This window comes from Sus scrofa, chromosome 15, assembly GCF_000003025.6.
Source record: "Sus scrofa isolate TJ Tabasco breed Duroc chromosome 15, Sscrofa11.1, whole genome shotgun sequence".
Lineage (NCBI taxonomy): Eukaryota > Metazoa > Chordata > Mammalia > Artiodactyla > Suidae > Sus > Sus scrofa.
Window position 1 is genome coordinate 96645638 of NC_010457.5, and position 25700 is coordinate 96671337.

Below are 25700 nucleotides of genomic sequence, written 5' to 3' on the forward strand. Positions count from 1 at the left end.
TAGTCCTCAAAATAATATAATTGGTAAATAAGATTTACACATTTCTACATAAAGCGCTTTATAATTTTGAGTGTGTCAGAGCGTAATTTTTAGTAACTATAATTTTACATTTTAGCTACTAAATAAATTAAATAAATTTATTTTATTATTTTTAATTTTTTTTTATGGCTGCGTCCATGGCATATGGAAGTTCCTGGGCCAGGGATGGAATCCAAGCTGCAGCTGTAACAACGCAGGATCCTTTTAACCCATTGTGCCAGGCCAGCCGGGATTAAACCTCTGCTGCTGCGACCCGAGCCACTGTGGTCAGATTCTTAACCCATCGTGACACAGCAGAACTCTGAGAAATTTATTTTTTAAAATAAATTAACCATACCTTTCTAACTTTGCATCCAAATAGAGAGAGCCTATATTACTATTTATAGCTTTCCTTTCTTTCTAGCTATTTTAGAGACTAAACTTTTTTATTGTTGATTTTTATAAAAATTCAAGAACATTTGCATTTATTACAATACACTGCCAAAAATTGCATTAATTTCCATTGATGCCCATTAATTTGATAAATGTTTTGTCATTTGTACCATTTTTTTCTGTCAAAACAAGTTAATTATATCTTACTGACATTTTTGACAATTGCTTTAACTGTGGCAAAAAAAGTGTCCTATTTGCTTCAACAAATATTCAATCTTGCCTATTGAAAACTTGAACTAAGAAAGAGAACACTTGCACATGTCAGAAATCTTGCACGATCAACTTAAAATGGTAAACAGTGATTCTCCAGGACTCTTTAATACAGGTGCTCATATTTTGCAGTAGAAAATACTACATACCTGCATAATCTGTTCTTGCATAATGCCCATCTTCAGATTTAGTAGTCGTAGTTGTGTTATCTGTGTTAAAAAATGAGGAATAAAAATTAATTATTTCCTAGATATTATCAAACATATCCTTCAAAGTAGTATCTTCTATGCTGTCTTTGATAGCATCCTTCAAAATAGTATCTTAATTATAATGAAGGTATTTTCACTAAGCAATCAAGGTATTTTTCTAAGCAGTCTTTATATAAAGAAGCTTTACAATGTCAATTTGTCTGAGAGTGAATAATAGAATGATACAGGCTTTCTAATGTTTAGGGCAAGGAGAAGGTTCACAATTATAACTGAGATAGGTTGGGTAAAAGAATAACTAGTCAAAAATCAAGAAAATATGTTTCTGAACAACCAACAAAATAGAACATTTTAGTACATCCTGCTTATAAAAATATACTTGAAATATTTTTATTGAATCAATCCATAAAAATGGTGTGATTTGCTTTTGATTTCAGGGTTGTCTAATTACTCTAGATTTTTTTTTGCTAAAAATGATTTTCACCTTTTTTCCCTGTGCAAGGAGAATACTTTCTCTCTGAATATTGGCCTCTGTGTCGATGGTTTGAAGATACAGTCCCACTATATAGAATAAACATGGGAATTCCAGCCATGGCACAGTGGGTTAAGAATCTAACTGCAGTGGCTTGGGTTGCTGGAGAGGTGTGGGTTCAAAGACGCAGCTGTGCTGCAGCTGTGGCTCAGGTCACAGCTGCAGCTTGGATTCAATTCCTGGCCCAGAACTTCCATATTGCACAGGTGTGGTCATTAAAAAAATTATGGACAATTGCCAGTAGGCCCTCGAATTCCTATAATCACCACATTTGCTACAGTAAACTTTATTATCCATTACAAATCACAACGGTCTTTCAAAAATGAAATTGCTGCCTAATAAGGAGTTATCTCCACTTTTCATTTCTACACAAAGACTAAAGACATTCTTTAAAATGAATTTTGGTGTGAACATTACCTTGACATCGACCCAATGACATGACTTCAATTTTCTCCTGTTTCTGACATGATGCTTCTTTGATTTGACATGCATTATCGTAGGATTTCCCATCAGAAGCACAGAGGGGATTGAAGTTGGTTTGAGAACAGTCAATGTTGCACACACACCTAAAGGAAGAGAGAAATAAAAACGTGTAACATCAGTAGTGTTGTTACCACATTTTAAATAAAACACAAAGTGGAAGAATTGCTAGGTTGGCAAAATGCAAGTTGGCAAAAATTGAATTATGTCCTTCCAGGGGAAGTTCCTTCACTCTTCTACCTGAGATGAAAAGAAACATAGAACTAATCAAAAATAATTCAGAAGAGTGAGCAATGGATAAAAATAAAAAGGGAAAACTCAGAAAATCATCGTCAGTTAATCTGTGCCACTGGAACTTTTAAAACGTACATAAACTTCCGTGCTGATGCCTGCAGAAATTGAATAGGCTGAAGTAGCCATGAAACTCGGCTTTACAATTTCCTTAAATGAGATCTTACTGTGTTACTCCTTTTCTTGGGATATTGAATGGTGAAAGCTGGAAGAAAATGATTCAGAGGACTTTTAAGAGAAAGTACACAAGGAGATTATTTGGGATGCAATCAGGAGTTACACTTCTTCAGCCTATATGAGGATGCACATAAGAGCTGGGCCTTCAGCGGTCCTTAACATTTTTGGGGGACCACCAAACCCTCTGAGAATCAGATAAAAGGTATGGATCTCTCTTCAGAAATATTTGTACTCATATAAGCAACTCTGCATGATATTTTAGAGGTTTCATGGACCCCTTGAAGTCTATCCATGGAGTCTTTCCCAGATACATACTACTATATTTTCAGTTTTAAATAATAAGTTGATCATCACTCATGATTTTAATATTTTTAACAGAAAGAAAAATTCAGTGAATTAATGAAAATTAGGTCACCTGAATTAATTTTAAAAGAATTAGCCGCTTTTATAGCAAGCTTTTTTGATGTTTCCTATGTTCTTATCATTCACTATATTTTACAGTCTTTTTTGTGGCTCAATATTGTGTCTGTTTGTGTGGGCAAATATGTTACTGCCTGAGAATATAAACTGTTTTAAATTTTTATTAATATTTATATTTATTTTCTAAATAGATGATATGCTTCTAAAAGCGGTGAACTACTCATTTTACTTCTGTATATCTTACTTAGAGCTGAGCATCAGATATAATGATAACAATAACAAGCAGCTTACTACATGCTGGGTTCTTAACATGCATTGCTTTCTTTAATCTTCACAACAGCCATTTTACAGACCAATGATATTACATAAGGTCAGAGAGCTAGTAAATTGTGGAACAAGGACCCCCTACAGATGTGTTCAACTAAAATACAACCCCTTTCCTCTCACCACAGGCTGTGTATTAGAATTTTCCGGAGAACTTTTAAACATTTATAAGCAGATTTCTGGGCCATCATAAATCTAGGGAGAAGCCTAGGATTCTGTATTCTTAAGCATTCAGCCTGGCACCAGACTTACTTCCTGGGAATCACTGCTTGATCAGCTCATTGATTGAGTGAGAGAGGGTTTGTCTACACACCAGTGCCTCTCAGAATGTAGTCTTTAGACCATCTGTATCAGAAATACCTAGATCTCTTAAAAATGTTGACAGGTGAAGTGGTATTATACCCGATTTTTTTTTTTTTTTTGGTAGACAACTGCTTTAGGAACACTTGGTTATTTGTACCACTTCAGTTATTTAGGAACAAATAGGTACAAATGGTAACCACCTCTACATGCTTAGGTGGCCATGATGACAGCTACTGGGATCACGACACTGCTTCCTTGGCTGATTCTTGGCATCTGAAAAATCGGAGGTCAGGTCTGCATGTTCAAAGAGCTTCTGGTCCTTTTCATAATGGATTTGAAGAAGTGCCTTTGTAGATCAGGTTTATTCTGCTTAACTGTTTGTAGTAAATAGAGAGGGGAAAGGATGGACACTTTGTATTTTTGAAACGATAGCTTCATTTATGCTGAAACCAGTTTAGGTTTTGACTATTGTGTTAGACTCTAGGGACTGTCTCCTTGAAAGACAATGAAATAATTACCTGTTAGTATCACAACAGAGAGAAAGGTATGTGAAAACTTCTTCTAAAGAGTACATTATGTAAGCCATCAAGGGCTTTGAAGGTTTCTCCAAATTGAAGCCAAAGAAATTCAGGGATGTATACCATATATAATCTTGACCAGAAAATGACTGGCAGTTGAGAAATCCATTTGCTATCATAACAAAATGATGAAATGAGAATAAAGATGTAAAGAGAAAATTTGGTTAAATTGAATTGACCAGATTCAATGTTTGAGTGAAGAATTCACTTAAGCCATAGCACCAACCTAAACAATTGTTCAGGATATCTTGCAAGGTATTCCTTTTCTAATTGGCTATTTTTTCCTGTTTAACTGATCTGATCTTAGTCCCACAGACTTTTTGGGCCCACATCTTCTTCCCTTTCCCTTCCTCGCTAGCATCGCTCGTTCTGGGATCTCCTTTCGAGGTTTGTTTCCCCTTTGGAAATTCCTTACTCTTGCTGCCTCAAATAAAGCCTTTCAAGGAATGGCTAAGGAAAAAGTATAGACATTTGGCATTTCTATTCTCATCTCAAAAGGGGGACCTAGGTTATTTCAGGTGAAAGTAGGATGTAATTTTGCTGGGTATAACCTTCATCAAAGCATGGATTATACTTCTTTTTCTCTACTAAAGAGAAAACCTCCCTTCTCTCTCCACCTCTTAGAGCCTTGCATCTGTTAAATAAATAATAAATAATAAAAAAATCAGTTCATGAATTTCAGCAACCATTGGAAGTTGGAAATCTATGAGGAATTTTTTTTTTTCCTTTGAATAAGTGAAAGAACCCTCCTTGATTGCTGAAATGGCTTAAAAACTATGTAGCTCAGAAAAAAGGAAATGTTAGGATTGGTTTATAAAGACCTAGCATTTCTATGTTTATGAAAGACCAATGAACTTTGATTATATGATCATTATTTACTATATTTTTTATTAGGCATAATTATTTAGGATTTCAGGACCATGATCTCAAACTCTAAGTACTTCTGGACTTTTAGAAGTAGTGGCTAAATCATCTTTGTGTTGCCTACCCTGCCCAACACCTTTCATACATTAAACTTTCAGTAACTCTGCATTCAATACATACATCAATTAAATGAATATAGTAATATGATTTTATATTTTTTAAGAAATGATAAAATTAATATAAATTATCATCACTGTACTGCCATAAAACAGACATAGGGTAGGCTAAATAATTACCATGGCAAATATTAAATGTCCTCATGGAGATCAGATGACGATTCACTTGAATTTGAGAATAATGATAATCATAACATTAGCTAAGTTAATGATAATGTCCGTCCCAGTGCTGCATGCTTTGTACGAGATTACTCCTTTCATCCTTCTATCTCTATGAGGTAGTTACTAGTCTATCTCTATCTTACAGATTAGAAAAAATAAGCTTGGAGAAGTCACACAGCTTGTGTGGGAAAGCACCTTATTTCAAATATAGGCAGTCTGATGCCAAAGCCTGCAGTGTTCTGCATACTGTTCAGTACAATGAAAAACAAGATAGACCCAAATTCCTACTATTAACTAACTAATACTTTGGATGAATGGGGTTTGGAAAAAACAAGGCTGTTCTTACTTCTGGAATATTTATCATGGTTTTATGAATTTAAATCATATTGAGTCTTCGTCTTTGGCTTCCCTAATGAGTGACCCAGGATTTTTAGTGTCATAGTGTCACAGGGATAAATCAGAGACTATTAGTTTTAAAACATTCAGAATTAACACCTAATATCAGAATGAGTAACTGATAAGTATTAAATTAATTTGACTATTTAAGGCATCAATTGTTTAGAATATTTTATCCTTAACAAAACTTTGTATATCGTTAGCTCTACAAAAACATTTTCTTTGGCCACTCTTGTGTTATTCCTGGACCAGGGATTGAACCAAAGCCGAAGCAGTGACCTGAGATGCTGCAGTGACAATTCAGGATCCTTACCCCACTGCACCACAAGGGAACTCTCCCCAAATCACATTTATACAGATATACATACACACACAAACACATTCCAACTGACTCTAATGAAATTACAAAACTGAAGGTTTTAGCATTAAATCTTTTCCAAGTTTCTGCTTTACAACTGTTAAAGAGTCTAGAAATTTTGGAAGTTCATATTCACGAGGTAGCTGGGTTTTGTGTGCTTATATGAATGAATGAATTTAAGTATGTGTGTTGGGGGAGTGGGCTCCTTGGTGGCATTTATGACATTGTTAATGTGCCTATTTTCTAGTTTATATCTTTGCTTGTTTGCCACCATCTCAAGGGCAATGTGTCTTTTTTACTTTTGAATTCCTAGTACCGACCACAGGGCATCATAGCAAGTCTTCCATAAATGCTTGCTGAATGAATTACTGAGATAATGGTGGGATGGAATTGGAAAAAAAAAAAAAAAAGTCATCTAGACATTACCACATAGGAAAGAGAACCAGTGATATGTTCAGATAAACTCTCATCTAACTTTGTGCTACTTGGCATATGGAATCTCTAAGGAAGGAGAAGGACCTTGGAGAACTAAGGTTCACCTTCCTCCTTCTGTTTGTGTCTACACAGACAAAGGAAACCGAGCCCACACTAGCCCTTGATGGCTTCAATGGTATGGAAGTCCCATTAAGGAGACGTTTTCACCAGCCAGGTGCCTACTTATATTCTGTGGTATGCGGGTGCAGTTTTTAAGAACCAGTGCAATTTTAACATGGTAGTGACTTGTCAGTTTAGTACTGTTTCAAACCATTGAAAATGTAAGGTGCTAATAAAAAGGTGACAGAATTATCATATAGTGTAACGGTGAAATTGCAGGTCACTCTGTGCTTTCGCAGCTTATGTAAATTAATCCAGGGTTTTTAATTCTACAGAAATGAAAGGCAAACATTTTTAAAAACAGAAACTATCCCTTCTTCACTGCGTTTGGCAAATAATTGCATTATTATTCATTCTGAGAGGAGTAACTAGTTAATTACAGCATGTCACAAGTATTTTATATGAGCCAAGTATTTGTAAGGCTGAAGACTGTGTGGATGCCTTTAAGGGTTTTTGTGTTTTCTTTTCTTTTCTTCTTCTTTTTTTTAACCTATTTCAGTCTTTTGACACTTTGACACCACGATTGCATAGATTTCTTTTCTTCTAGGCTACAAAGAAAAGGAATCAGCCCTACTTGAAAATAATAATTTCAGGGGTCTCTATGTGGAAATACTCCCCTCTGAAAATCCTTCAAAGAAAATTAACATTGACTGAAAACCTTAGCTCTCTGAATTGTAAAAAAAAAAAAGAAGAGAAACATCCAATAATTTTAAAAGACCACTTGATGGAGTGAAGAATCTAAATTATAGGAAGTAAAAGGTTGTGTCTAAGACAACTCACATACATTTATAATTATCTCATGAATATTTTGGGGGAGTTTGACATTAATTTAGTTCCCTGCCTCTCTTGAAATGCATCTTTCAAGGATGTTCTGAAATGAGTTAAATAAGCCTTTCCCCATGTATGTAAGAACGCCTCGTCATCCACCAGAGTGTGAGGATGCAAACGCTGCCTGGTAGCAAATTACTTATTCATGTGTCTGGCTTGTGGCTGCCCTCTAATTTCACTAGATTTTGTTTCATCTATTAAACATGGCTGTCACTTATTCCTCTCCCAAGGTCCTTGATCTGGTGTCCATTCAGAATCTTGACCATACAACATTCCTAATCAGTTTTAAAGCACTCACTTGCATTGCAGTGAGAGTGGCTCTTGGCCTGTTTTGGACCTTGACTGGTTTGTTTCCCTTGAGCTTGTCTGTCTCTAAGGTTAGGATGCAGACTCCTTTTGGCCTGGCCAGTACATGAGATCAGAGTTGCTATCAGCGTTCTCCTTCAGAACTGTAATGGGTGAGCTGTGTTATATTAGTAAGAGTAAAAACAGTGTGCACCCTTCATTCAAGACTCTTGTGATACTTTAAACCCATTTATTCGTTAATTTTCATGTCACTCCTTTTGATGGAACTTGATAAGTATTCTACCTGTAAAGAAAGTACAATTCAGGAATGACTGAGTGGTGAGGAAAAAAAATGAGAGAAGAGATGTGAATATACATTGAAAAGTTAAACGCTCTATGCAAAAGGTAGAAAAGTTTAGCCTGAGGGGTTAAGAGTAGAACATCTACCACATTGTTACTCAGTAACATATGAGAGGTTTGGTGAGTACTATTTTGTTGCTGTCTTTTTAAGGCTGTGCCTGCAGCATAGGAGGTTCCCAGGCTAAGGGCTGAATCAGAGCTGCAGCTGCTGGCCTACACCACAGCCACAGCCACAGCCACTCGGGATCTGAGCCAAGTCTGTGACCTACACCATAGCTCACGGCAACACCAGATCCTTAACTCATTCAGTGAGCCCAGGGACTGAACCCTCGTCCTCATAGATATTGACGTTTGTTATTGAGTCAGGTTTGTTATTGCCAAGTCACAATGGAAACTCCTTTTTTTTTTTTTAATTTGAGAAAGGCAGTTCTTTTTGTTTAGAAACCTAGGAGAAAGGAGCAATGCCTTTACCCAGATGTGTTACCCAGAACTGCAGAGAGGTTGTTGGAGGGGCACCAGGCTTCTCTTGTACATGCAAAAAGTTCAGTTACCATTAATACTTAACTCTTTATAGGAAGTTAAACATAGAAGTTCGCCTGTTAGATGGAAAGGACTTAGGAATATTGGAAAAGCCGAGGGCAGCAGATAGCCAATCAATGGGTGTATGAATGAAGGGGAACTAAGCTGAGAAACCCTTCTCCTGGGCAATGTCAGAACTTTCAAAAGGAAGTTAAACATGTTCACATATTTAACAAGAGGAACAATTCCTAGGAAAGAAACTAATGGACATATATTAAAACAATGTCTAAAATACTAAAGGTAGATAGGAATGAGACTAGAACTTGGAATTTTATATCAAAGGCTTGTATTTAACTGAGGCTTGATCATTTACTAGTTGTATTGCGTTGGACTAGTTACTTAACTTTCCCAAATCTGTGAAAATGGAGATACTAACTCAGAATTGTAGGGATGGGATGGAATAATATATGGAGAGTGCTTAACAGTATTTTAGAATTGTTATTACCCAATCAATATTAGTCATAGTTTACTTTGGCTTAGTGGTTTCCAATCCTGGGTGTAGATCGAAACCTTCTGTGGGATATTTCAACCTAGGGCACCAACCCAAAGATTCTCACTTAGGAGGTCTGGTATGAGGCCGAGGTACCTGCAGTTGTCTGAACTGATACAGGTGATTCTGATGTGCAGCTGTTGTGAGTTGCAATTATAGTAAATATTCTTTCTTACCCTCTAAAGGAAGAGATTTCCCAAATTTAGTGTAAGACTGGACATGAGAAATTTTGATATAGGGAGTTCCCGTCATGGCTCAGTGGAAATGAACCCGGCTAGTACCCATGAGGACACAGGTTTGATCCCTGCTTCGCTCAGTTGGTTAAGGATCTGGCATTGCTGTGAGCTGTGGTGTAGGTAGGTCGCAGACGTGGCTCGGATCCCTCATTGCTGTGGCTGTGGCCTAGGCTGGCAGCTGTAGCTCCAATTTGACCCCTAGCCTGGGAACTTCCATATGCCATGGGTGTGGCCCTTAAAAAATTAAAAAATAAAAATAAATTCTGATGTAGTCTATCTGGATGAGACTCAGAAATCAGCATTTCCAGCAAGTTCCTTAGCTTTTTCAAGGGCAGATAGCCTACTGAGAAATCTCAGCTCCTCTGACTCTAGCCACACTCCCTTTCTCACTCCTTTTTTCCGTTCTAAGGAATTCAGCATTCTTGTCTAATGTACATGCTCAGTGATACACATTATTCCACATGTTACAGGTGATATGTATGTGGTGTCAGGTGACAGGGACAGATAATATAGCGCAGTGATCCTAAAACATCAATGGTGGAGCCATCAGCAGAACCCCTTCACCAAGTAAAACTGTGATGGAGTGGTGAGAAAGGAGATGAAACCCTGGGGGGTGGGGTCCCCCTGTGCCGGCACTTAGCTCCAACGTTCACATGACTCTAGGGTCAAATGTTCGCAAGATAGGAAGGAAAACGTGGAATCTGAACTATCTTAAAAGATAGGTAGGATTTAACAGAACTGCAATGGAGTGAAGGTCATGGGGAAACATGCAGAGGCAGCCAGTGTACCAGGTGCTGCGGGGGGAACAGGAATAAATCAGTCAGATTGAAATGAACTTCTCCCAATAAAAGTGGCAGAGTACAACACTATAGACAGATTGTAAAGAGCCTCAATTCCGGTCCAAAAAGCGGCCTTTATCTTCTAGGCAATGGGGAGTCCAGAAAGCTTTTTGAGCACAGGGTGATGAGAAGGTCACCATGATGAAAGGGATGCTTTAGGAAGATGGTGCTGTGGATGCTGGCAGGGGGACTAGTCACCAGGCTACGGCGGTCAGCGAGAGGGCCTAGCAAGGCAAGCTCAGCAGTGAGGCATTCACTGTAAGGAAGGATCAATAGGGCTTAGTGCCTTGATACTTAAGGCCTAATACAGCAAAGCCCTAAGGCAAAACTGTCAGCCCCATGCCTTTCCTGCTCTACCCTTTCCTGCTTTTTTTCCTGACCTGCATTCTGTTCCAAATCGGAAACTTAGGACCAGAGCAGCAAGGCTTAGGGAGGCAGCTGTGTGTGGGATTCAGGAAAGGATTCTTTCCTTTCCTGGTAGGGAGAATTTTCTTTCTTTGCTACTGGGACAGAAGCAAACAGGCTTCTAGTATGATGGAGACCATGTAAGCACCCTTAACTATGGCTTGGAGAAATGTTCCTTGTAGTAATGTTGACCCTGCCTGATTCCAGGACTAACTGAAGACTGGGGCAGCAGCTACGCAATAGTGCCGCTGTCTTAGAGGGCAAACAAGCCTCCCTCTAAGCCTGCAAGCACTCTCACACCACTCTTCAGTATAAACGATAGAGTTGAAGCAGGATTTAACTCGTGATCCGTTTCATGTATCACAGTTGCATTTTTCTCAGGATTATTTTCTCCTCTTTGAAGCAGCTGCATTTACATCTTAAAATAATCAGAGTAAACAATTCTTCTTACTCATATACATTTTTAAAAGTATCTTGAAGCAAAAATCCCTCATTAGCATCATGTGTATGCTCTTGCTCATTAAGCTGGAAAACATATTCAATAACCAAGGGTGACTCTATGATTACTAAGAAGCGTAGTTGCTCTGACTAGATGGGTCTTAGTACATAACAAAGTCAGAAGGCATGAAAACCCCAGAATAAAAAGTTGGAAGGAAAAACAATACAATGAAAAAAACTGCCTTGAAATACTGTGATAGACTAAATTCTCACTCACTCCTCTCTGTTACCATCCATTTGAGTGTTTAACACTTTCCTTTAGGACCAACTGTGGGATTCCCACACCCACTTCAGCAGTGCGGTGGCTTCATGTTTACGTTTTACAGACTGGCCCTCTGTATGCTTTCATTTGCCAAAGGACTTTGAAGAGTAAATAAGTATAGACATCATTACAGTCTAGATTGTCCAGAAAGCTGCAATTTGACATCATGCCCCAGGATTTGATACATGAGATATAAGACACAGTAAATGCAAAAGAGCTCTTCACTGTGGTAAAATTGGTAGCTTGAAAACATTGTCCATTATGTCATTCAGGTGGTTTGCATTTGTTTGTTTAATTTTTATTTCCTTTCCTATAAAGGACATAAGGTAGTCCTTATGGTAGTCAAATAAGTTTTTATTGTCAAATTAATATTTTTATAGTCAAATTAATTTTTATTTATTTTCCTATAAAGGATATAAGGTAGTGAAAGAAAAAAGGGAGTCTTACTTCATGATCTGGCACAACTCCTTTGATTAGGTAATGTCAGCCTAAGACCTAATATGTTTTCCTTCACTCCCTGGCTCTTAGGGAGCTAAGAGCAGTGAGTGTGTGTGTGTGTGTGTGTGTGTGTGTATAGAGCGGGTGGTAAATGGGAATAATAAGATATCTATCCAACAACTTTCAATCAATTTCACTGATCTTATGCTATAACAGTAGGAAAATAAGGTGACATTTGTATATCTATGGCATTTCCTCATGAAATGAATTCTTGGTGCTTTTGCAACATGTTTCTTTCCAGACTGATGTCCACAAAAGTTTATGCTGTTATAATTGAGTATAAAAATAAAATGTTGATTAAATTACGTTGGCACGAACTAACTACATTCATAATTAAAACTTGTATCAAATGATCTCCCTTTATGATTACATCATCCTTTATCATTCACCTATTAATTTTAGGGTCAATTTAATTTAAATTAGTTTTTAAAATTATATTTAATACATATTTTAACATGCTATCATAAATTCCATTATTTGAATAATGAAAAATATAATTAAAATTTTCATAAGAATGCTATATATACTAACCCTGGAAAAAGATGGGAAATGTGATTAAGGAAGGAGGATGGCATCAGCTTTATCTGTAAAGTGATGTCTCTTATGAAAAGACCAAAAGCAAATATGGTAAAATGTTTGTTAAAACTAGGTGGTGGATGCTCATGTGTTATATTTTTGATTGTTTCAACATATAATTAAAACATTAAATTTGACATTTTGCCTAAATATTTTTGTATTAATTTAGATCTAGATAATTTATTTCTAAATTGTTTAAACCACATTTGAAAGAATAATATGAGCAAGGAGAAATTCCAGTGGGATAAAATGTTTCTTTATAGATAACTGTTTAAAATTGAGCTTATTATGTCTGTATAAAAATGACTTTCAGGCAGAGTTTGTTATATGAAAGGAATCATCTCTGTCCTTCTCTCTCTCTCCTCATTTACTTGTTCACCCACTGAAATGTTAAACTTGCAAACACATGGTGGCATTTTAGTTTACAGGCCAAGCCAGCATACTTCATTGATTTCCTGCAGTGTTGCTGGTAAGTTTTGATGCTCTGAAACAGGGCTGTATGGTGCTGTTGGTAGCCAGAAATAGTCGTGAGCTATTCTGAAACCCTTGGGATAAAGGACTTTAAGTAGAAATGTTTGAACATTTTGCCTTGAAATAAGAACGTGTCAGAGTTTCTCAAATATATTAAGCTTTAAAAGGTAAGAAGTTATAAGATGTGTGAATACATCCCTACTGCGAACTCCCTTGCTAAAGGTGTTTGAAGGGATGCAAGGATTATTGCCACCCTTTTCTTGTTTTTGTTTGTTTGTCTTTTATTCCTAGGCACATGCATTTTCATTTATCACGGATCTCACTGAATTTAGTCTAATCTCGTAAGTGTAGCTGAGCATCTGCTTGGAGCCAGGTACTGAGCTAAGTATCAGAGATACCAAGATGGCCCATGTGATCCCAGCTGGCAACAGAGATCACAATGAAATGAGAAAAAGTAAAGTATTCATAAAACAGCATCATCAGAACTGGGCTTTGTTGGCACAAACAATGTGTTTTGAGAGCACTGAGTGAACAATGACTTCCATCTGGAGGGTCTAGTTAAGTTTCCCAGAGAATGTGATGCTTGAGCTACAACTTTGAAGAGGGATAAAATTTTAGCAGGTGGTTTCCATGGTGACTTGTAGCAAGAAGACTTCTAAGTCCTTTATTGCACTGAAGATACCTCCCCAAATATCATTTCTCCTTCTCTTCCTTCTTTGACTATCTTCTGTGTGTTCATTTACCGAGTGCATGACAGAGCATTTTTCTCCTTCCCTGAAACACTTGTCTCCTGTTTCATGTTAGAAATGACAGCATGTGCATCCTGTTTGGAACCCAGAGCCATAGAGGCTTTTGGAAAACAGGCCAGGTCATTGAAGCCATCTGACACTAAAGTCAGGACCCTGGGATCTGATTTGAGCATTCTTGCTCTGTAGCTGCTGGATACTGGAGGACAAGCTAATAAATAAGACGTCTATAGTGCTCAGTTCTAAAATGCTAATAGTTCAGGGATTAAGACGGCAGAATAGAAGGACTGGAGCTCAACTTCTCTCCTAAAAACAACAAAATTCACAACTAAAGACTGAGCACTATTCACCCAAATGGACTGGAAACCTTAAAAAAGATACCCCACTCCAGAAGAAAAAGAGGAGGCCACATCAAGAGGTAGGAGGGGCGATTTCACAACATAAACAACCCCATACCTCCTGGGTGGGAAGCTCCACAGACTGAAAACTAACTGGTTCACAGAGATTCAGCTACAGGAGTGAGAGTTCTGAGCCACACATCAAACTCTCACAGGTGGGGATCTGGCATGGGAAGAAAGAGCCCTGGACCATCTGGCATTGAAGGCCAATGGGGCTTGTGCGCAGGAGCTCCACAGAACTGGGGGAAACAGAGACCCCATTCTTTTTTTTTTTTTGGTCTTTTTGCCATTGCTTAGGCTACTCCTACGGCATATGGAGGTTCCCAGGCTAGGGGTCTAATCAGAGCTGTTGCTGCCAGCCTACACCAGAGCCACAGCAATGCAGGATCTGAGCTGCGTCTGCAACCTACACCACAGCTCACGGCAACACCGGATCCGTAATTCACTGAGCAAGGCCAGGGATTGAACCCGCAACCTCATGGTTCCTAGTCGGATTCGTTAACCACTGCGCCACGATGGGAACTCCCAGGAGACCCCACTCTTAAAAGACGCACACAGACTTTCATGTGCACTGGGTCCCAGGGCAAAGCAAAGTCTCCATGGGAATCTGAGTCAAACCTGACTGCAGCTCTTGGAGGACATCCTGGGAAAACAGGGGTGAATGTGGCTTGTTGTGAGGGAAGGACACTGAAAGCAAAGCTCTCGGAAATATTCAGCTGAAGTGCCTTTCTCTGGAGGTGGCCATTTTGGGAAAATCTGGCCCCACCTGTCAGTCAGCTGCTGAGAAGCCCCAGGGCAAACAAGAACCCAGGTGGGATCATAGCCCCGCCCCTCAGTAACCAGGCTACCTAAAGACCCCTCAGGCACACAGCTGCCTCTAATCCCAGCCAGAGACTAAGCCCCACCCACCAGAGGGATTAGAATCAGCTCCACCTACCAGTGGGCAAGCATCAGCCCCTCCCATCAGGAAGCCTACAGCAAGCCCCCATACTGACTTCAGCCACAGGGGGGCAGACATCAGAAGTAAGAGAGGCTTCAACTCTATTATCTATAAGAAGACCACCACACCACAAACCTATAAAAATGAAAAGACAGAGAACTATAACTCAGATGAGGGAGAAAGGAAAAACCCCAGAAAAACAGCTAAGCACTGTGGATATTCTTAGCCCCCAGGAAAAAGACTTTAGACTGTTGATGCTGAAGATGATGCAAGACATTGGAGATAAACTGGAGGCAAAGATGGATAACTTACAGGAAACAATGACCAAAGAGATACAAGATATAAAACTTAAACAAGAAGAGATGCAAAATACAACAACTGAAATAAAAAATTCACTAGAAGCAACCAACAGCAGAATACAGGAGGCAGAAGAATGAATAAGTGAGGTGGAGGACAGACGAGAGGAAATAACAGATGCAGAAGAGAAAAGAGAAAAAAGACTGAAAAGAAATGAAGAGAGTCTCAGAGAACTCTGGGACAACGTTAAATGCACCAACATCCATATTATAGGGGTGCCAGAAAGAGAAGAGAGAGAGAAGGAGACAGAAAAAATATTCCAAGAGATAATAGCCAAAAACTTCCCTAACATGGGAAAGGAACCACTCACTCAAATCCAGGAAGCACAACGAGTACCATATAACATAAACCCAAGGAGGAACACCCCAAGACACATATTAATCAAACTGACCAAATTAAAGACAAACAGAAAATCTTGAAAGCAGCTAGGGAAAAGAAACAAAGAACATACAAGGGAACCCCAATAAGGTTATGGGCAGATTTTTCAACAGAAACTCTGCAGACCAGAAGGGAGTGGCATGATATACTTAACGTGATGAAAGGAAAAAAACCTCCAACCAAGATTTTTCTACCCAGCAAGGCTCTCAACGATTTGAAGGAGAAATCAAAATCTTCACAGATAAGCAAAAATTGAGAGAATTCAGCAACACTAAACCAGCCTTACAACAAATACTAAAGGAACTTCTTTAGGCAGAAAAGAACAAGAGAAGAAGGAAGGAAAAAAGGGCAACAAAAACATATCCAAAGCAGTTAATACAATGGCAATAAGAACATACATATCCATAATTACCTTAAATGTTAATGGACTAAATGCCCCAACCAAAAGACATAGACTTGCTGAATGGATACAAAAACAAGACCCATATGTATGCTGTCTTCACTTCACTTCTAGGGACACATACAAATTGAAAGTGAGAGGATGGAAGAAAATATTACATGCAAATGAAAGCTGGAGTAGCAATACTCATATCAGACAAAACAGACTTTAAAATGAAGAATATTTTAAGGGACAAAGGAGGACATTACATAATGATCAAAGGATCAATCCAAGAAGAAGATATAACAATTTTAAATATCTACGAACCCAACACAAGTTCTCTACAATATATAAAGCAACTGCTAACAACCTTAAAAGGAGAAATCGACAATAACACAATAATAGTGGGGGACTTTAACACCCCACTTGCAGCAATGGACAGATCAACCAGACAGAAAATCAATAACTAGACACAGGCCCTGAATGATGCATTAAACCAGATGGACTTCATAGATATTTATAGGACATTTCATCCAAAAGCAACAGAATACACATTCTTCTCAAGTGCACATGGAACATTCTCTAGGATTGATCATATCCTGGGCTACAAATCCAACCTCGGTAACTTTAAGAAAATTGAAATCACATCAAGCATCTTTTCTGAGCACAATGCTATATGACTAGAAATCAACAACAAGAAAAAAAACTTCAAAAAATACAAACACGTGGAGACTCAACAACATGCTACTAAACAACCAATGGATCACTGAAGAAATCAAAGAGGAAATTAAAAAATACCTGGCAGCAAATGACAACGAAGATATGACACTCCAAAACCTATGGGATGCAGCAAAAGCCATTCTAAGAGGAAAGTTTATAGCAATACAAGCCCACCTCAGAAACAAGAAAAAGCTCAAATAAACAAGCTAACTTTACATCTAAAGCAGCTTGAGAGAGAAGAACAGACAAGACCTAAAGTTAGTGGAAGGAAAGAAATCATAAAGATCAAAGCAGAAATCAATGAAATACAAATGAAGAAAACCATAGAAAAGAATAATGAAACAAAAAGCTGGTTCTTTGACAAGATCAACAAAATTGATAAATCCCTAGCCAGACTTATCAAGCAAAAAAGGAAGAGGACTTAAGTCAATAAAATTAGTAATGAAAAAGAAGTAACAACAGACATCACAGAAATACAAAGGATCATAAGAGACTACTATATGCAACTATACACCAATAAAAAGGAAAACCTTGAAGAAATGGACAAATTCTTAGAAAAGTACAATCTTCCAAGACTAAACCAAGATGAAATAGAAAAGATGAATGGACCAGTCACAAGAACTGAAATTGAAACTGTGATTAAAAAACTTCCAACAAACAAAAGTCCAGGACCAGATGGCTTCACAGGCAAACTCTATCAAACATTTAGACAAGAGCTAACACCTATTCTTCTGAAACTATTTTTAAAAATTGCAGAGGAAGGGATACTCCAAAACTCATTCTATGAGGCCACCATCACCCTGGTACCCAAACCAAAGATTCCACAAAAAAAGAAAACTATAGGCCAATTTCACTGATAAACATCGATGCAGAAATCCTCAACAAAATACTAGCAAACCCCATCCAACAATACATTAAAAGGATTGTACATCATGATCAAGTGGGATTTATCCAAGGGATGCAAGGGTTCTTCATATCCACAAATCCATCAGTGTGATACACCACATTAACAAACTGAAGAATAAAAACCATATGATTCTCTCAACAGAAGCGGAAAAAGCCTTTGACAAAATCCAACACCCATTTCTGATAAAAACCCTTCAGAAAGTGGGAATAATGGGAAGCTACCTCAACATGATAAAGGCCATATATGACAAACCCACAGCAAACATCATTCTCAATGGTGAAAAGCTGAAAGAATTCCTGCTGAGATTGGGAATAAGACAAGGGTGCCCAATCTCGCCACAACTCTTCAACATAGATTTGGAAGTCCTAGCCATGGCAATCAGAGAAATAAAAGAAATAAAAGGAATCCAAATTGGAAAGGAAGAATTAAAACTATCACTATTTGCAGATGACATGATACTATACCTAGAGAATCCTAAAGACTCTCTCAGAAAACTGTTAGAGCTTATGCACGAATTTGGCAAAGTTGCAGGATACAAAATCAATACACAAAAATTGACAGCATTTCTATACTCTAACAATGAAAGAGCAGAAATAGAAATTAGGGAAGCAATCCTGTTTACCATCGTATCCAAAAGAATAAAATACCTAGGAGTAAACCTACCTAAAGAGACAAAAGATATGTACTCTGAAAACCATAAGACACTGATGAAAGAAATCAAAGATGACACAAATAGATGGAAAGATATACCATGCTCTTGGATTGGAAGAGTTAATATTATCAAAATGACTATATTACCTAAGGCAATCTACAGATTCAATGCAATCCCTATCAAATTACCAAGGACATTTTTCACAGAACTTGAACAAAATATTTTAAAGTTTGTTTGGAAGCACAAAAGACCCAGAATAGCCAAAGACATCCTGAAAAAGAAAAATGGAGCTGGAGGAATCAGGCTCCTGGACTTCAGACTATACTACAAAGCAACAATCATCAAAACCATATGGTAATGGCACAAAGACAGAAATATAGATCAGTGGAAAAGGATGGAAAGTCCAGTATTAAACCCATGTACCTACAGCCAACTAATCTATGACAAAGGATCATGGACTTGGAGAAGAGACTTGTGGTTGCCTGATGGGAGGGGGAGGGAGTGGGAGGGATCGGGAGCTTGGGCTTGTCAGACACAACTTAGAATAGATTTACAAGGAGATCCTGCTGAATAGCATTGAGAACTATGTCTAGATACTCATGTTGCAACAGAAGAAAGGGTGGGGGAAAAACTGTAATTGTAATGTATACATGTAAGGATAATCTGACCCCCTTGCTGTACAGTGGGAAAAAAAAAAAAAATCTATGACAAAGGAGTTAAGAATATACAATGGAAAAAGGACAGCTTGTTCAATAAGTGGTGCTGGGAAAACTGGACAGCCACATGGAAAAGAAAGAAATTAGAACACTCCCTAACACCATACACAAAAATACACTCCAAATGGATTAAAGACCTAGATAGAAGACCAGACACTATCAAACTCTTAGAGGAAAACATAGGCCAAACACTCTCTGACTTAAATGACAGCAACATCCTCTCAGAGCCACCTCTTAGAGTATTGACAATAAAAACAAAAATAAGCAAATGGGAACCTAATCAAACTTCAAAGTTTCTGCACAGCAAAGAAAACCCTAAACAACACGAAAAGACAACCCACAGAATGGGAGAACATCTTTGCAAGTGAATCGACTGACAAGGGATTAAGCTCCAAAATTTATAAACACCTTCTACAGCTCCATACCAAAAAAACAAACAAGCCTATCCAAAAATGGGCAGAAGATCTAAACAGACAATTCTCCAAAGAAGACATACAGATGGCCGAGAAACACATGAAAAGATGTTCAGCGTCACTCATTATTAGAGAAATGCAAATCAAAACCACTCTGAGGTACCACCTTACACCAGCCAGAATGGCCATCATCCAAAAGTCTACAAACAACAAGTGCTGGAGAGGGTGTGGAAAAAAGGAACCCTAGTACACTGTTGGTGGGATTGTAAATTGGTGCAACCACTGTGCAAAGCAGTATGGAGATGCCTCAGAAAACTAAGCATAGAACTACCATTTGATTCAGCAATCCCACTCCTGGGCATCTACCCAGAGAAAATCATGACTCGCAAAGACACATGTACTCCAATGTTTATTGCAGCACTATTTACAATAGCCAAAACATGGAAACAACCTAAATGTCTATTGACAGAGGAGTGGATCAGGAAGAAGTGGTACATATACACAATGGAATATTACTCAGCCATTAAAAAGAATGAAATACCGGCATTCTTAGCAACATGGATGGACCTAGAAACTATCATGCTAAGTGAAGTCAGCCATACAATGAGACATCAACATCAAATGCTTTCACTGACATGTGGAATCTGAAAAAAGGACTGACTGAACTTCTTTGCAGAATAGATGCTGATTTACAGACATTGAAAAACTTATGGTTTCTGGAGGAGACAGTTTGGGGGGTTGTGGGATGTGCTTGGGCTGTGGGATGGAAATCCTGTGAAATCAGATTGTTATGATCATTATACAACAACAGATGTGATAAATTCATTTGAGTAATAAAAAAAAAAAAGTGGGAGAAAAGACCCAGAAAAGGACCAGATGGAAGAGCCATAATAGCTTCTACTTAAATATTGTGGTCAGGAAGGACCCATTTTTATTTATTCTGGAGAAGTAAAATCTTAATTAAAATTGCCTGCTAAGAGCATAAAAAAATAAAAAAATAAATAAAATAAAATTCTAATAGTTTATATCGGAAGTATCATCTTACCTGTTCTTTCTGTTTATCTAGCACATCCTTATCTCCCTTCCATCCTCACAGTCTTTGAAGCTTCTTCTCTGTGAAAGCCTCTATCAATGAGTTTGGCATTCTTCCCTGCCCTCCCTGGCCCTAGCATAGTGCTTCCCACACAGTAGACATTCTACATAAAATGGGTGAATGAATGCATGGATGAATGTGGATTCCCATTTGATTTTTTAACATTTCCTTAATGTCCTTCCAGTGGGTGCATTACTCAGCGATTCCTAAATGTCCAGGGCTACAGCCATGCTCTGTCACCTGGGAGTGCTTCCTTCCTGAGGCTGCTGCTTCCTTTGCTAGGCTTCTTTCTGTTTCATCATCTGTAGCCTTACTCATTGGCTCTGCATCCTGTCCTATGTCATGTGGGAAGAACATGGGACCGTGGATACTGCACTTAGGGTCTCAGTCCATTATCTGTACCTCATAAATGCTTGCTGAATGAACAATAGACTTGAGTTTAAATCCCAATTTTGCAAGTTATTTAACCCAGCTAGGAAATGTGGAAAATAACTCCTAGCTCATCATAACACCAACTTCCAAAGGCCATCTGAGAATACGTGTGGAGAACAAGGGAAAACAACTTTGATATTTGGTGAATAGCAGGTTCTGCTGCTTGCTTCCCTTGCTCCTCGAGAATTCATTCTTGTATTAAATTGGTCTAGTCCATTCCAGGCTGGCAATCAACTATATTACCTTTCCACCTACACCTAATTAATCAACTGCAAATAAGCTTTGACCAATTGGATAAAAGAACTATAGCCCTGCCTATTTATCTAAAATCTATAAATTGAATTTTATTCTGCCAAGTTTTGAAGTACAAGAAGATTAATGTCTTTCTTTTTTTTTTTTTTTTTGCTTCAAAAAGAAACTGTTAACAAAGAACTTCTCCAGTATGTTCTGTTCTAAAGATATTTGGCATTGTCTTACAAGTTTTAATAATTTTTAATTCTATGTACCTTTCAAAATATAGAAACCATTACCTCATTTATCCAATTTTCCAGAAATATTACAAATTCTCTGAAATTCTTAGAATATCATTGTATTGACTAATGCTAAAAATGAGTTCATTCACTCATACTCCTATTTTTTCTAGCCCTTGTTATTTCTGTGCTTCACGTCTTCCTTACCTCTCTCTCTTTATTGCTTTCTCTCTTCAAATATTTTTTTTATTTTCGTAATGATTTTTATTTTTTTCCATTACAGCTGGTTTGTAGTGTTCTTTCAATTTTCTACTGTACAGCAAGGTGACCCAGTTACACATACATGTATACATTCTTTTTTCTCACATTATCATGCTCCATCGTAAGTCGGAAAGAGAAAGACAAATACCATACAATATCACTTATATCTGGAATCTCTCCCTTCAAATATTTAAACCAAGTACTGTGGACAAAAAATATTGCCTGCCATTTCAGTGAACAAAGAATGTTGCCTGCCATTCCGATAAACAGATAAACAACTAACATTGCCATCTAGCCATCAGCTCTTGTAGCCGTCCCTGATGGTGTGCCCTGAGTGGAATTCAGGATGGAGAAAAACAAGATACTGGCCCTAGATAGTTAAGATGCATATCAAAGGAATAATTTAATTTCAGTGAGCCCAGTCTCTGGCATCTTCCTATATACAAAGGCACTAAAATCATTAACCTGAGATGGTGGGGGTTTTTTTGTGTGATTAGCAGGAATCTTTTGATATTCAACATTTTTTTTTTTCCTTTCTTTCAACAAAAGCTCCTATATATCATAGCTCCTCCCTTACCTCTTTGGAACAGTTTCTCAGCGCTATCTGTGAGGCTGTATTCTGGCCTATAGTCCTCAATAAGTCCACCAAATTAAACAATTCTCAAATTTTAAGTGGCGCCTTTTTTTTCCAGTTGACAGTACTTAAAGAAATTCCCTGCCATTCATGAAGATTTAACCATCTAGCAGAGAAGCTTACTGTTTAGAACATGGAAAGGTTCAAAAATTCTTGATAAGAATGTAGAAAAATGTGTTTTTAATATATTGTCTATAAGATGATATAAATGAATTTATATGCAGAGTCAATAGAAATGAAATGAGAGAGAAATCTGCTTGTATTTTCAAACATAGTGGAAAAAAACTCAAACCATAGATTTTAGATAAATGTATATGTAGCAACATGCATAAAGTCACATTGAATTCTTTAGCTCTCATTTATTTTTTTTCATGCTAGACTTACTCACTAACAGTGCCATTCTTTTTATTCTAATTAAAATGTCCGCATTTCTATTCTTAAGCATGACTGTGCAAAATGGTCCTGCTCTTGCCTTCATCTCAGAAGGCTTTTTAAGCAGCATAATCAAATGTGGAGTTTTCTTTCAGTAATAGGAAGTGGCCACTACAGGAATACAATATGTTTTCTTCTTTTAAATTATTTTTTTAATTGCTATTTCCCCCATACAATTTTTTTTCTACTGTACAGCATGGTGACACAGTTACACATAGTATTTTGAACTCTTCCAAGAGGAAAAATCATTTTAATGAAACCAACAAGCTATTGCCTATAACAAACACTAGGGTTATTGTACGTTATTACCTGAAACTTAGCAATATTTTTATTGTCTTAACTTTGTTGTGACTATATATATTATTTAGTTTGTATTATGGATTTAATTTATCCTCCACCCATGGTATTCATCTTCTTCATAAATGATCAATCTTCTAACTTAACCACCCTAAATTATAATTTCTTTGAATTCAAAATAATATTTCTTATTAACACATATTATCTTTTTTTTTCAAAATAAGTACCTTTAAGTGCCATGCTATGAATAAGCATATAAAATACATAAATAAATTCTATTTAAATAAATTAGCCTGTAGTTGGTTATAACTTAAAAATCATTGGGTGATAACTTCTGTTTATGCCACTGAATAGCATGTATCCTATACCTTTCTCATTCACAAGCAATTTACTGAGATCTTGACAGTTGTCAGGCAAGTGGAACTTAGAGCTTGCTGAGGTCATTATCAGACTCCTGTCAAGGCACCAAAGGGAGAAATGCCAACAAATCATACAGGATTTCATGACTCATCCAGATGCTGTATCAATCAGGGGCCCTTTGAACTCGAGTTGAAGTTTAAGCTTATGTTTTCCCTGATAACATGGTAGCCCTAAATAAGTGAACTTATCTGTTCTTTAATTTGGGATTTTTCTAATATGAAAAATACTTTTTAAAATATAGAGTTTTAATCAAAAGTAAAAATATAATTAAAATCTATTTTTTTCCTGAAAAGAACTGGGGTGACTTTAGCTTTGTATTTGTACTTGAAAAGATCAAAGAGTAACTTGAATCATAAGAGATTTAAAATATTTTGCTGGGAAAAATAATCAGTATATAATTTGGAATGACAAGGTATAGAAAAATTAGTAAGAGTGTATATAAATTAAAAATTCTCAGAGTTCCCATTGTGGCTCAGTGGGTTAAGATGCCAGCATAGTGTCTGTGAGGATGTGGATTTGATCCCGGCCTTGCTCGGTGGGTTAAGGATCTGGCATTGGTGCAAGCTGTAGTGTAGGTCTCAGATGTGGCTCAGATCCTGCATTGCTTTATCTGTGGTGTGGGCCTCAGCTGCAGCTCCAATTTGACCCCTAGCACAGGAACTTCCATATGCCACAGGCGTGGCCTTAAAAAGAAAAAAAAAAAAAAAAAAACTCTTCTCTGATATAGAAAAAAATTATAGGCTAATCCAGAACTAGGACACTAAGATGCTGGGAATCAAAAAAAAAAAAACAGCTGAAGATAAGTAAAATACACTCTCAATTATCAGGGAAATGAAAAAGCCCCTGAGCTGCTCTCTGTTTCTACTCTGCCTCCCTAGAGTCTGTTCACAGAACAGCCAGGGTAATGCTTTAAAGTATAAATGGGATCAAATCATTTCCTTGCTCAAAACCCAGCAAAGTCGTCCTATGGACCTTAAAATAAATTCGATGGTTTTTACCATGGTTTATGAGGCCCCACATGATCTGGCCCTTGGCTACCTATTCAATTTCATTTCCTATCAGTTTTCTCTGCTGCCCTTTCCATGCTCCAACCACTCTGGACTTTTACTGCTCCAAGGGCATACCATATATGCTTGTACTACCAGGATTTTTCACTTACTCTTCCCTCTATCCGGAATGCTCTTAAATCAGATATTTGCATGACTCAAATATGACCTTTTCAAAGAAGCCTTCCCTGACTACCCTATCAAAGTCGGCACTTCCATTTCTAAATCCTGACATTATATCACATACTTGATTTTTTAAATTGTGTGTTTTTCCACTTCAGTATATGCTACATGTATAAAGTGAGTTAGTCTGTTTTGTTTATTGTTGAATTCTTCAGACTTAGAACTGTATCTAGCACATAATAAGCACTCAATAAATATTTTTTAAATACATGGGTAAATAAATAAATACATTTCTCATTTTAAAATGTGCTGATATTTTAGTGGTATAGACAGTTTTGTTTTAAATTATATAGTTAATTGATGAACTCATTCTTTTTCTTCAATTATCAAGAAAAATATTTCTTCATTCTTATGTACAGTAACTATTTATTAATTTTTATTAAATGCTTAACTCATAGTGGATATGCAATAAATATTTGCTGAATAAATGGAATGTTTACCATGTACAAGTTATTAGACATTATGGTATTTAATTTCCAAAAAGAAAATGGACCAAAATCTCTCTGTTAAGTGGATTAGCTTATTTTAAACATGATAATGAATTTCAGGTCCTAAGGATCAGTGTTCAGTAACCAATATAAATGCTAAAAGTCCATACAGTTTAACAGTTCTTGGCTACCTGCAGTGCATACAATTTGCCTTTTCATTATCTATGTACATTTTGGGCATTAAAATCCATATTATATCATTTCAACCTTTTTTTTTTTTTTTCATTGAGATGCTCAAAATGGCCTAGACTTCCCCTCTGTCAGAATCTTCTTATTCTGGACAAAAACTCAATCAGCCTTGTTTCTTTCAAAGATTATTTAATTTGTACCAATCTGTGATATTACTGTCCTTTATATCACCTATCCTTCAGAGTATGAGTCACTGTTTACTGCAGAGGTAGGAAATGATTGAGGGTTACTGTCTGCTGTAAGCATTTGACAATCAAGCAGTTTCTTCATCTTTAGGCAA

At 37.2% G+C, this 25700-nt stretch overlaps 1 protein-coding gene across 1 annotated transcript in view; it reads right to left on the bottom strand.

Annotated features, from left to right (window-relative positions):
- The window catches only part of TMEFF2 (transmembrane protein with EGF like and two follistatin like domains 2), a 261948-nt gene that overhangs the window by 50737 nt on the left and 185511 nt on the right, over positions 1 to 25700 (bottom strand). Inside the window, exons 6-7 of the mRNA XM_021075732.1 lie at positions 1837 to 1985; positions 831 to 890 (exon numbers count right to left, since the gene is read on the bottom strand). Coding sequence (XP_020931391.1) covers positions 831 to 890; positions 1837 to 1985 — 209 coding nt within the window. The remainder of the gene's footprint in view (positions 1 to 830; positions 891 to 1836; positions 1986 to 25700) is intronic.